The sequence below is a fragment of the Neophocaena asiaeorientalis genome, unplaced genomic scaffold (genome assembly GCF_003031525.2).
Source record: "Neophocaena asiaeorientalis asiaeorientalis breed wild unplaced genomic scaffold, Neophocaena_asiaeorientalis_V1.1 scaffold15, whole genome shotgun sequence".
Lineage (NCBI taxonomy): Eukaryota > Metazoa > Chordata > Mammalia > Artiodactyla > Phocoenidae > Neophocaena > Neophocaena asiaeorientalis.
Window position 1 is genome coordinate 3334311 of NW_020185328.1, and position 14120 is coordinate 3348430.

General features: G+C 34.2%; 1 protein-coding gene across 1 annotated transcript in view; it reads right to left on the minus strand.

Annotated features, from left to right (window-relative positions):
• Nucleotides 1-14120, minus strand: part of ANKRD13C (ankyrin repeat domain 13C) — an 80055-nt gene that overhangs the window by 40157 nt on the left and 25778 nt on the right. The window contains exons 3-4 of the mRNA XM_024734622.1: nt 6354-6458; nt 934-1019 (exon numbers count right to left, since the gene is read on the minus strand). Of these exons, the coding sequence (XP_024590390.1) occupies nt 934-1019; nt 6354-6458 (191 nt within the window). The remainder of the gene's footprint in view (nt 1-933; nt 1020-6353; nt 6459-14120) is intronic.

Sequence of the window (14120 nt, forward strand, 5' to 3'; positions counted from 1 at the left end):
CAAGAACGTTTTAATCACATAAGAATATATCTGAAACTGACAGGCATTTAAATTTGCATCAATAAATATTCCATTTCGCATAACAATAAGTAGTATTGTAAAAATACTTAATAACTTTAGAAGTGTTATAAAAAAAAACAGTAACTTCCAAAATGATTATTGTGTAGGCTCATAATGGTCTAATAAAATCACCCACTGCAATACAAACTTTTTTTCTATAAAGTGATAACATAGGTTTACTAAACCTGAAATAATATGTCATCATATGAGATCTATAGAGAACGTTTTTATTTCACAAATTAGAAGCTAAACATCAAAGACTATAACTGTTCAAGGAACTATTAATCAAATATTGTCAAAAAAATTTATCCCTTGAGATTTCAAAAACAAAGCATACCTAAAAGAAGACATAGTCATGATGATATATCTTTCTCCCACAGTTCTTTCACGCATCCAAAATACAGAGGAAAAAACAACAGAAAACAAACCTCTCTCCCTTTCTGTGCCAGCACACCCAGCTCTTACCATCATGAAGTAGGACAGACAAAAAGAGTTTTGTTACATAAAGAAAATGCAAACTGCTCCTAAGGCAGTAGCACTTCAGCTCATAGAAAATCTTTCAATCCAAAGGACAAAGGAAAACTACTGCCATTAATTATGACTTACCTCCATTTTTCTTAGAGCTCTTACCTAATTTACTAAAAGCAATAATTCTTTATCTGCCTTCTAAGATCAAAGCAAATAATGCTTCCCATAAGATTACACATCATAATCAGAGTATTTTGTAATGTCATTACTGCTTAATTGAAGCAGGATTTTTACCATTTCTTGACCCTTAATAATTAGTGAGAAATTAAACTGTATTTTTAAAATGCTTAAAAGTACACTTGCAATTACCCTTTAGGGAAAAATCAGCAAAGAAATTTAGCCTACCTCTTTCAGGGCTTTTAATAATCGAGGTCGTTTTTCTTCAACACTTTCCCTGGATTGCTGCTTAAGCTTCCTTAAAAGAGCTGTAACTAAAATTTAAATTAAAAAAATTTTTTTAATTTAAAATAAATTTCACCATGCTAGTTTGCCAATTACACCTCAATAAAAAATTTATGAAAAACAATTTCACCATGCTAGGAAACACCACTGGCTTATTACACAGAGATATAATATAGATATTGTGAATAAGTTAGAAAATATCTTTAGCAAAACTGTTAAGATCCTCAAGGAAAACTGAAAACAGATACCTCGACATCAACTTATTCATACTAGTTTTGCTAGTTTTTAATCATCAGTAGGCTTTATCTGACTGAGTCAAGATTACCAGTCTCAGTCAGATGATGCAGTGTCCTGTTGTCAACACTGATCTAAAAGATGATCTCAAAGATAGATCTCAAAAATCCCACTGGACATTATTTTTCTAAAAACGTAATTATCTGCAATTGTTACCAGTTGCATCTGTTCTTCTTTCACTTGAGGCTGTACTCTCACATACCACCAACATAGCATAAAAAATACTAACATGAATCCTACTCTATCTGTGAAAAGAACTTTTGACTCTAATAAAACCTGAAACCCCCCAGAGCGTCTTCTCAACAGTTAAGAGATGGAGATTTAGACAAATTGCCTAAGCGCAAACCACAGCATTACTACTTATTAGCTGTATAAACATGGAACACTTACTTAATTTCCCTAAACTTCAGTTTCTTTTTTTCATATGTCAATTAAGAATAAAGTGAAATCTGCTACATGGAGTTACTATAGAGGCTCTATATAAATTGCTTACTACTGTGCCTGCAAGTAAGTAAGTATAAGTTTTGTTTATTAGAATAAAGGTCTAAAATTAACTAGCAAAATCAATCCCTAACATTTATTGAAATAAGGGAAAATATTAGCCTTGAATGAAATAAGATGAAAAAATGTACAGAGGGGGGTAAAATGTATACATCAATACATGCTGATTTCCTCCTGGTCCTGTTTTCATATACATATGTATACATATAAACAAATAAAAATACTATTATTTTTACTATTTTACAGTATGCACTCTTATAAACTACTTAATGTCTTATATGGAATACAGAAGTATAAGGGAAGTATAAGGTTGGGGGGAAAATAATGTGGAAAGAAGACAGTAATAAAATTAAATCAGATTTGTTTTGTCCACAAAGGCCAAATTAGGAAAAGCTCAGGGAGAATATGAGAAATAGTAGAATCTACACTTACTTTTAACCACAGGTCTAACTTTAATCCCAATGTATTTTTAAAAGCCAAAAATCAAAGAGCAATGTTTAAATTACTAAAGGTCTTTTGGGACAGAAGAGGATGAGACCTAAAAGTCAGGGAACACGGGACCTAGTTTCAGTTACACACTACCTGTGATCTCGGTCAGCAGTTCCCAAACACAAGTCTACATTTCAGTGGCGAACTGTTCAAGTTTCCAGTGATATGCAGCCAAATGAAAAAACTGGGTACCAGGGTGGATTTCTTTTTCTTTATACATTATATACTTTTTTTAAATTTAAGGACTATTCTTTCATTTTTGGTTTCAAAGTGTCTTTTTTTTTTTAATGAAATTGTGATCGCAGAAGAAAGTACTTTTAAAGTTCTTATATGCTAAAGTGAAAAAGTCAGCTACTCTACAACAATCCTTTAATAAAATTCTTTTCTGGTCTATAAAATCCAAATAGTGTGAGAACCAATGACCTATATAAACATTAGGGCTCTTTACAGATTCAAATTTATATGAATCTGGTTAACCTTCATGTTCATTATAATTTAACTTTAATATCAAAGCGATATTACCTAAATGTAGTAGAATTCTTTTTATAATTCTTCTCCACTATAAAGGCAAATACTTTAATAAATGTTTATTCAATCTACCTTGCCTTCAAATTCAAACAGACCCCTGTTGACATAAAGAACAAAAAGAATTAATTTCCTAAATAGAAAAGATATCAATGAAAAGCAGAAGTCATATCGTTTCCATTAACTAAATATACTGTAATTGACTGAAGACATTTAGTAAATAGAAAATTATGTTAAAATGACCAAACATTATTAAAAACGTAGTGACAACAACTGTATATAGCATAGTAATGTATGCAAAGAAATTCCTGTTCTATGAGACTTCACATTAAAAATAATGTCACTTGTGGAAGCAGAAATGAACACTCAGAACACAATTAGACAGGGACTTCCCTGGTAGTGCAGTGGTTAAGAATCCCCCTGCCGGGCTTGCCTGGTGGCGCAGTGGTTAAGAGTCCACCTGCCGATGCAGGGGACATGGGTTCGTGCCCCGGTCCAGGAAGATCCCACATGCCGCGGAGTGGCTAGGCCCATGAGCCATGGCCGCTAAGCCTGCGCATTCAGAGCCTGTGCTCCACAACGGGAGAGGCCACAACAGTGAGAGGCCCACGTACCGCAAAAAAAAAAAAATCCTAGCTTATCAAAGCATACCTGTGCTCCGCAACAAGAGAAGCCACCGCAATAATAAGCCCGTGCACCACAACAAAGAGTCGCCCCTGGTCACCACGACTAGAAAAAGCCTGCCCGCAGCAACTAAGACCCAAAGCAGGCAAAAATAAATAAAATAAAATAAATAAATTTATATAAAAAAACACAATTAGACAAAATTACCATCATATTTGGGGGGAGGGTCAATATTTGTACTCCCATACTGTAAGGATCTTATTAACAGTGATTGATAATGAAAATAAAATCAGCTTTAGAGGATTTGGATGATATTAGGCAGAATTCATACAAAGACTCAAATGAAGAACTCCAAAAAAACACAACTTAACTTTCTCTTTCCTTCTTCTCCCATATAGAGTATTTGTAAAGTTTTCAGTTTTTTGTGTCTAAAGTTTTTGGAGCTATGCCCTACTGCTCCAAGTATTACTTAAATGTGTATCTTCTGCCTTCCACTTCCTTCTGTGCTCCAGTCTAATTATCTCCTACTTCTTACTTGTACAGTTCCACCTGCATATACTACAGAAAACTCAAACTCAACAAACCTAACACCAAATCAATTAAAATCCATACTGTTCTTTTTCCTATTTTCTGTATATCAATTAATTAATGAGATAGCCATTAATCCATGATAAAGGCTTTGGAATTACTCTGAATCCTTCCATTACTACCAGTATCCAAGAGATAATCAACCACTGTAGATTCCTTCATTTATCCTTCTAATCTATCCCTTACTTTTCTAAACACACTGTCTCTTCTTTAAGTCAAGTTTACCATATTTGTTCTAAAGATTATTTTCCTAAAAATCTCTTGCCTCCCTACTCAATTAAACAGTTTTCAGGCTTATCTAATAATGTCAATTCCTGCTTTAAAGTCTTCTGAGGTTTTACAGTGACTGGAGGTTGAGATTAAAACCTTGAAAAGCACATCTCAGTCAGTGTGGCTCCTTTACCATCAAACTTCATCTCTCAAAACTACACTTCACCCCTTCACCCATGGTTGCCATGTAGCCTCATTTAGGGAGCCACACTGAAATATACATTGTTCCCTAAAACGTGCCTTGTTCTTTACATTTCCATGCTTTATATATATTCTGCTGTCATAGGCTAGAATGTCCTTCCCCACCTAATTATTAACTCCTAAAATCCTTTGAGACTCAGCTTAAATAAACCAAACACCTTGCCAAAACTGAAATTACTTTCTCCCTCATCTTTTTTCCTCTAGTACTTTGTGAATACTTCAGAATACTGCAGAACATTCATTGGTTTCTCTCCCCCAACTAAGATGACCTCAATGTCAAAGCTAATTTTACATTCCTACTACGTTTCCAATGCACCTGATAAGTACTTAAGAGACAAACAGACAATCCCTACTCTAAATGAAGCTTACTGCCTAATGAAAGTGACAGGTAGAATTCTGGCATAGTATACGGGCAGAGAAAGCTTCCTTGTACTTGAACTGAGATCTGAAGAATTATAAGGAGCTGGGGCAGAAGGGGAAGGATGTGTGAATATAAGAAACTGAAAAGCCAGCAGAGCTGACATACAGAAACCATGTGGAAAGAACAAGATAAGGATGGAGATTAAAAACTGACATTATCATACTAGATCTTATAAACCACCAAGATAGAGATTTTTGTCTTCATCTTAAGAATAAGAATTTTTAAAGGGTTTTAAATAGGAAAGTAACATGACTAGAAAAAGAAACTAGAAGAAAATATAATAACTCTCTGGGTGAAATTATTTCCTTTTGTTCTTCAATAATTTCCTAATTTTCTACAACAAATGTTATTACTTTCTTAAAATAAAAAATATTTTAAAGTTTTGAACATCTCAGGAGAGTTATAGTAAATAAAAATCTTAATATAATACTTTTCAGAAAAATGTTAATTCTCAATTAATCTCAAATTTTCTTTGCAGTTTTAATTTTCTTTGTTCTAGGAGCCAGAAATGAAAGGATGAATAAGAAAACATACTCATGACTTGAGTCCTCACAAAGATTATACCATCAGGATACAGTGTAGGGAAAAGACATTGAACAGTTATTTAGAAGTGTGCTGAGTGCTGCAAAGGAAAATAATGGACCACTTTGAAAACATATAAGAGAAGGTAATCTACTTAACGAGTTGGGAAAAGAAATATAAAGTTGAAACCCAAATGAAGAAGACTGCCAGTTCCTGGTAAGACTGCAAACCAACAAAGACTGCTGTCTCTTTCCCTCCAAACTAACTTTTGATGTGCTACAAAAATAAGACAGAGTCTGATAGAATTCCTAAAACTACCCTAACATAAATATACCACAATGAAAATCTGTATAAACTATGAGTAAGTCCTGGAGAGACAAAAGACAGCTAGGTCTCAGTATAGATAAGAACTGGAGCCACCAACGGTCAGGGATGGGGTGCAGGGAACAGACAGATAAAGGGAGTCAAAAGGTACCAACTTCTAGTTATGAAAGAAATAAGTCATGCGGATGCAACGTACAGCATGTTGACTATAGTTAACAACACTGTACTGCATATATGAAAGTTGTAAAAGAGTATATCTTAAAAGTTCTCATCACAAGAAAAATAGAAGTACTGTAACTATGTATGGTGATAGATGTTAACTAGATTTATTGTGGTGATCATTTCACAATACATACAAATAATATGTTGTACTACTGAAACGAATATAATGTTGTATGTCTATATATGTTTTTACTTAGGTATATTTATATATAATATATATGGTAATTATATATATATAAAGTCATGAATAATTCATATATAAGTTTGTAAGTAACTGCAAACTTCTTATAGTATGGAAAGTTAGGCTGAATGACAAATATCTCAAATGCATCACTTCATAGTTTTAGAATACATATCAACAATAGTAATTTATATTGCTTACTCATCTGTCTATCTCCATAACTGATGGCTTCTGCCAGCGGGCTCCATCCCTGAGCATTTTTCACCTTTACTGGAGCATTGTGAGCCAAAAGTAAATGGGCACATTCTGAAACATAAAATGGTGATAACGTCAAACATCATGCAAATTTCAGAATCTCTAAATTAAAAATTCAAGAAATCAAGTTAATATAATAGATCTATGATATAAGTACTATACTATAGAGAATTAAATAATTTTTAAAATTCCTCTGTATCTAAACCAGGTTATTTCAGATCCTTAGATTCAAGAAGTATCTATTCTATTACCTAAAAATAAATTGGATCTCTCTGCAAAGAAACTATTATATTCCCTAATAATTGTTCCCAAGGGTATTTTGAGAATGTTTCCATACTATAAAAGACAGCCCAAGAATCTCAAGAGTAATTTACCTAAAAATTTCTACTATCTAATAAGACCCAAAAGAGGATTTGTACATCTGCAAGGTCAAATGGAAAGCTCATTATTTATTTCAGGGGAATAAAAAGTATTTTCAAAAAGAATCACTAACAATTCCACAAATCCTTATTTTTCAAATTTTACAATTCGTTTATTTCAGAAAAACACCCAAAAGGGACAAAAACTTGTTTATGACTACAAGGACAAATCCAGACAGTCCTTCTAGTAATCAAACAAGGTCTAAGGTATACTAAGCTCACCATCCAGCCCAGGCACAGTCACCCACTGAAACTTAAGAGGAACACTGAAGACTGTGCCACAAGTGACAGAATAATTACATATAAGAAAAATCTATGCTCAGGACACAGTTCCCAAACCACTGGATTTTTCTTTTATCTCTTCCTTTTTTTGGGGGGTGGGGGGCCGTGTCCTGAGGCATGCAGGATATTAGTTCCTGGACCAGGGATCAGGGATCGAACCCACGCCCCCTGCAGTGGAAGCATGGAGTCCTAACCACTGGACTGCCAGGGAATTCCCAACACTGGATATTTTAGGAAGCACCGAGGGATCTCTGGCCTCTTGGATCTTGGCTGATAAGTTCAGGGGTGGTGGGTATAAATCATTGCTCTCAACGTTTCCAGTTATTCATGGGAAAATTAATGTACATAGTACTTCATCAATGGATTGTGTGGTTTCAATTGTTTTGTTTATATAGTATTTACTGTTCCCAACTCCAGTGGCTGGGGCATATCCAACATTTAACACAGGATACTTGGTAATCTGAACCGAGTCTTAAAATAAGAACATAATATATGACAACATGAATAAAAGTTTCCTACAAAAGAAAAAAAAAAGTCTAAGGTATAGACACTTGTATACATTGAGGAAATTTGTTTTTAATTCAAAATAAAAAGCATATTAACAGGCAGAAAAACATTTGAAACCAAGGCTCATGGGAAATTTAGGATGGCTATCCAACCTAAATTCCCTAAATGAATGATTCATTCATTCAATCAGTCTTTTAGCAAATATCTACCAAGTGCCTATTATATGCCAATTCTAAGTACTAGGTCCTGGATATAAGTAGTGAGAAGAAAGATAAGATCTTGCTATCAGAGAGCTCCAATATTAAAATATAATTAAGTAAACTAATAAATAAAAAAAGATAATGATAAGTGCTCTGAAGGAAATAAAGGTGTTATGACAGTTGTAATGTAATACAAGTGGGCTGAGGTAGAGGAAGAATGGCACTGTTTTAGCACTATTCCTAGTAATAGAAGGAATATCTACATTAGCAGGAAATTATATCAGAATAAAGTAAAATAAATACAGAAATTTCACAAAGGTGTTTAAGAAAGTCTGCTAGTAATATATAAGAATATATGTACATGAATGTTTATTTTAGGATTATTTATAATGCAAATATGAATATCCATCATGGGAGAATGACTGACTAAAGTATGATGCTTCTATACCCCTGGACTAATAACAGGCAGGCATTTTTAAAGAATAGAGTCAAAAGGACAAAGGAGCCACCTGAATGGTCAGCCACTGGCCAAATTTGAGAAACTGAGCATCAAAAAGAATAATGACTAGTTACAACATATTAAACAAAAAAAAATTGATAGGCCCATAATGACATCAAAAAATGAGAGGACAATGAGCTCTCCTTTATAGAAGAATGACTGCTAATAAATGTAGAAGAAATGATAAAACTAGAAAATCAGCAATAACGACAATGTAATAACTGATATAGGCAAAGGACCTCAATGAATGCTAAAGTCACTAGGTAAAAGGCTATGTGTTGGGAAATAGGATATTTACTTAAAGTATCATCCCAAGATTACTTAATAAAATGAAAAGTGTTCCTTTACAGTAGAGATAGCTGAAGATCATCATCTCAAACAAGTGATCCAAACTTAGTGGCAGGGCTTCCCTGGTGGCACAGTGGTTGAGAGTCCGCCTGCCAATGCAGGGGACACGGGTTCGTGTCCCAGTCCGGGAGGATCCCACATGCCACGGAGCGGCTGGGCCCGTGAGCCATGGCCGCTGAGCCTGCGCTCTGCAACGGGAGAGGCCACAACAGTGAGAGGCCCGCATACCGCAAAAAAACCCCAAAAAACTTAGTGGCAGTAATAGTGGGATAACTTAAAATTATGTTTCCTAATGTGATACAATATAAAGTTCATATGCCTCTGCAGTATTCTTTCCAGAAATGTTTAACCTGAATCTAATAAAGCATCGATACTTAATTTTTGATTCATAGAAAAAACAGAGTATAAGGAACAAGTTAAATAACATTATGAGAAAATAATCAGGCAAAACTGAGATGGGAGACATTCTACAAATTAACTGGGGAAGACACTTCAAAAAGTCAGGTACAAAGGAAGGGGGAAAAAAGGTGGGCAAAGTTTTCTAGATTATCTGAAACAAACAACCAAATGTAATGAGTGAATCCCAATCAGATCTTGATTCAATATAAAACACCTATAGGGCTTCCCTGGTGGCGCAGTGGTTGAGAGTCCGCCTGCCGATGCAGGGGACGTGGGTTCGTGCCCCGGTCCGGGAGGATCCCATATGCCGCGGAGCGGCTGGGCCCGTGAGCCATGGCGCCGCTGAGCCTGCGCGTCCGGAGCCTGTGCTCCACAACGGGAGAGGCCCATGTACCGCAAAAAAAAAAACAAACAAAAAAAACACCTATAAAAGACATTTTTCGAACAACTGGAGAAATTTAAATATGGATTGGATATCAGATATTATAACAATATTATCTTTCTTAGGTGTGATAATGATATTGTGGTCATGATAGACAATGTCCTTATTCTTACAGATGCATGCTGAAGTATTTGGTGGTAAAATGTCATGATGCTTACATCTAGTTTTCAAATGTTACAGCAAAAATAGTTTTATATATATATATATATAACACTAAGATAAAGAGAAAAATACAGCAAATGATAAAATGTGAACAGTTATTGAAGCTAGGTAGAGAGTATTTGAATGCTTATAGTGATAATCCTTCAGTTTCTCTGTATATCTGAAATTATTCATAATAAAGCATTGAAAGAAAAAAAATGAATAAAAAAGACAAATATTAAAAACAAGAATGAATTTAAGTCATCCCAATAGACTGAAAGAAATGTCTACATTGCACTGCTAAATAATATATCTGCTCAATGGAGAAGTATATTATGATCACATGTTTTTATAAAGGAATAAATAAAAACTACACATATGAATGTATGTTTAGATACATACACACATATTTGTATATAATAATAAGCATGGAGAACAGTATGGAAGAATACCTAGCAGGCTGTTAACACGGATTACCATGTTTAATGGGAGAAGGGGCTTAATAAGGAGAGAAGATGATAGAGAGACCAGCTAAAAAGAATTTCTTTTTAATATATAAATAAAATGGACCCTCTAGAAGACCTAAATAGACATTTCTCCAAAGAAGACATACAGATGGCCAACAAACACATGAAAAAATTAACATCAGTAATTATTAGAGAAATGCAAAAAAAACCACAATGAGGTATCACCTCACACCGGTCAGAATGGCCATCATCAAAAAATCTACAAACCATAAATGCTGGAGAGGGTGTGGAGAAAAGTGAACCCTTTTGCACTGTTGGTGGGAATGTAAATTGATACAGCCACTATGGAGAACTGTATGGAGGTTCCTTAAAAAACTAAAAATAGAACTACCATATGACCCAGCAAACCCACTACTGGGCATATACCCTGAGAAAACCGTAATTCAAAAAGACACATGCACCCCAATGTTCACTGCAGCACTATCTACAATAGCCAGGACATGGCAGCAACCTAAATGTCCATAGACAGATGAATGGATAAAGATGATGTGGCACATATATACAATGGAATATTAGCCATAAAAAGGAATGGAACTGGGTCATATGTAGTGATGTGGATAAACCTAGAGTCTGTCATACAGAGTGAAGTAAGTCAGAAAGAGAAAAACAAATATCGTATATTAGCGCATATATATGGAATCTAGAAAAATGGTACTGATGAACCTATCTGCAGAACAGGAAAAGAGGTGCAGAAGTAGAGAACATACTTGTGGACACACAGAGGGAGAAAGGGAGGGTGGAACGAATTGAGAGAGTAGCATTGGCATATATACACTACCATGTGTAAAACAGATAGCTAGTAGGCAATTATATTCCCCCCCAAAGAAAAGAATCAAAAATAAATAAATACATAAATAAATAAAATGGACACTCTCCTAAAGAAACCTACCAGGGGGTTTTATGTAAATATGTGTTTGTGTGCATAAATAAAGAAGTTGGGGAACGTGAACATGGATAGATATCTACAGACTTTGTATTTCATGATAAACTTTTGAGTGAAAGGAAAAACATGGCAAAGTACTAGATGCAGTGATTCAACTTCAGTAAAAACAAACTAAGCCCCTGTATTACAAGGAGGAAGGTGTGCAAGGATGCCCACTAGGCTATTAATGTTAATTACATCAGAAAAAATGTAGGAGAGATGATGCTTTTTATATACATCTTTATACTGTATTATTTCAATTGTTTCATCAAGCATGTATTAATAACCTAAAAATTATTAAAGAAAAAATATTAGTTTAAAAATATTAAAAAGGAAGATGTACAACAGTATCTAAAGCAATATACCAATTGCATAAACTAAGGTATAGAACTGGTATGATTTATATATACGTTAAAGATGTCAACTGTTTTCTCATACGCCACAGACCCTGCCACAGGCCTTTTGCTTACATTGCAACTCAACTGATGTAGAAATGAGCAACTAATGAAAAGCCAGAAAATCATAGATATGCCATGATCTCTGACCTAGTCTCATACATTAAAAAAAAAAAACAAGAAAACTGGAACAATCAAATGCCTTCTCTCAGCAACTGTAACAATGAATAATAAGAAAAAAAGGTAGTTAACAACCAGGTAGTAAGGCTTAAAAATGCACAAATGTGCCACAAAGAAGTTATGACTTGAGGAGTCTAAACAAAATGCAATTATGATAAACAGAAATCACATATAAATATACCAGAGCTATACAGGTGACAAAATATAAAGAGAGTGAATGGGATAAATAGGACAACTGGGAACAAAACAGAATATTCAGAGAGACCCTTATGAAAGTGAAAAATCATACTAATTCTAGACTTATTTCAGAAAAAAAAAAATGGAAAACTGCAGCTCCAAAAAAAACTGAGAATAAATTAAAAGTTGCAGCAACTGGTTTGAAGAATTTTTTCTTATGTCTAACCAAAAGAGTAAGAATTAAAGGTTAGTTTTCTAGTTCACCTCAAGATTCCTGAAATCTTTTAAGTATGTTTTTCTCCATTTCAATTCAAATCCATAGTTGCAAAACTTGCCAGCCAACATGGTAAACATGGTCAATAGACTCAGAAATTCAGAAAAAATCAGACATCAATGGTGAAAAATAAGGTTATTCAGTAGGTTAAGATGAGTGAGAGAAGTAAATAAAGGTGTATAAGTCATAGGGTATCTCTCTTTAATTCAGTCAACAAATATTTGAATACCTTGGGAATTTTTACTGTGTTTACAAACAAGTATACAAACAGAAAGTGCCCTTCAACAGTGAAGTCACTAAAAGCATAGTATATCTCTAAAGGAGAAGATAAAAGTGGCACAGACTGAACAATGGTATAATGTAAAATTGCTTTACAGAATTAAGTATAAGGTAGATGTTTTATCTTCCACTACATATTTCAATCTCACTCCTATGCAATCAAATATCAAAAATATTAAAAGGTCAAAAAGAAAAAAGCAAAAAAGAGTATTCAACTGGAAAAATGTAAATGGAAAATTATAAATTGATCAGTATATTAATCGCTGCACCTACTCTACATGAAAAAGACTCAGGAAGAGCAAATACTGACATTATTTGCAGATCCTGAATCATCTAACCAAGTGTTTCCCAAAATATGTTCCACAGAACTTTAGTTTCTCAAGATACTTGTGAAAATACCAAATAACTATGGGAACAATGACTCTATATCCAACAGAAGGCTCCAATTCAGAAGGTCACAATGAATATTAGCATATCAAAAGTTCTAAGAAGGTCCACAATAAACAAAACTGCTTAAAACTTATTAACTCACTATTTTCAGAATCAATTTGACCTGGAAACACTATTTTCCTCTAAAAACTTATCAATATCCAATGAAACTAATTCTGTGAAACACATTTTGGATAGGCTGATACAATCCTATGATGAAACCTAACAATACCGCTACTGATAATCAGAACACTTAGACCTAGGATGGTAGATATGTTTAATTTCATATTTGAATCCTGGCAAATCCATATTTACTACTAAAGTGCTAAATTTAGAATAGCAATCAGACTTGGCATCAAATTAACTATATTTTCCACGAAAACAGGAGGGAAGCACGATGCATGTTAGCTAACTTTGATTTAGACCATTTCCTTTTTGAATGGTTCACAGTGAAAAGAGAGAAAGGCAATTCACCATAATAATCAGGAATCCAGGCTCTGGAACAAGATACTCCAAGTTCAAGTCAAAACTCTGCTACTTTACCCTGGGAAAGTTGCTTAACTTCTCAGAGCTAACTTTTTCATCTGTAAAATAGGGATAATAATAGTATCTTCCTCACATGGTTGTTGTGTTAAATGAGTAAACATACATAAAGCACTAAAAAAAGCATCTAGCATATTGTAAATGAATACATTCCAGTTATTTTCTAAAGTTCTGATCGAATGTTCTTTGAAAGAAAGCATAAGTTTTAACTGCTCAAATTTAGCTAACTATATCTGATATCTTTTCACCGAGGTAGCTATACTAAAGATGACTATCATTGTCTGCCCCGCCAATATTCCTGATAAACATTCTTCCTCTGTATTCCTGATTTCCTCTTCTACTCCCAACTCTCACCCAAAGCCAGCCAAGCTAAAGCTAACTTCACAGGAGTAAATATATATCCCAAAGTCAATTCATGAGATTGCCAGTCACTCATCACTGTGACTTGGCTCGACATGAACTAGACCAATCAAACTTTTTGTTCAGAAATTCAGGAACCTAAGAAACTGAACTACTTGGTGGAGAACACTGAAATCAGAAAGCCTTGAAGGTTTAGGAACCTAGAACAGTTATTTTGGGTCATGGTCAATTTCACTAAACAGAAAAGTCAATCAAGAAAAGGGAGAATATTAAGAAGAAAAGGGAGAATATAAAGAAAGAACAGCAGATGCACCATAAGAGACAGACAGATGATAGATGATTGATAGTTGGACAGACAAATAGATGGATATACAAATCCGAAGGGAGGGA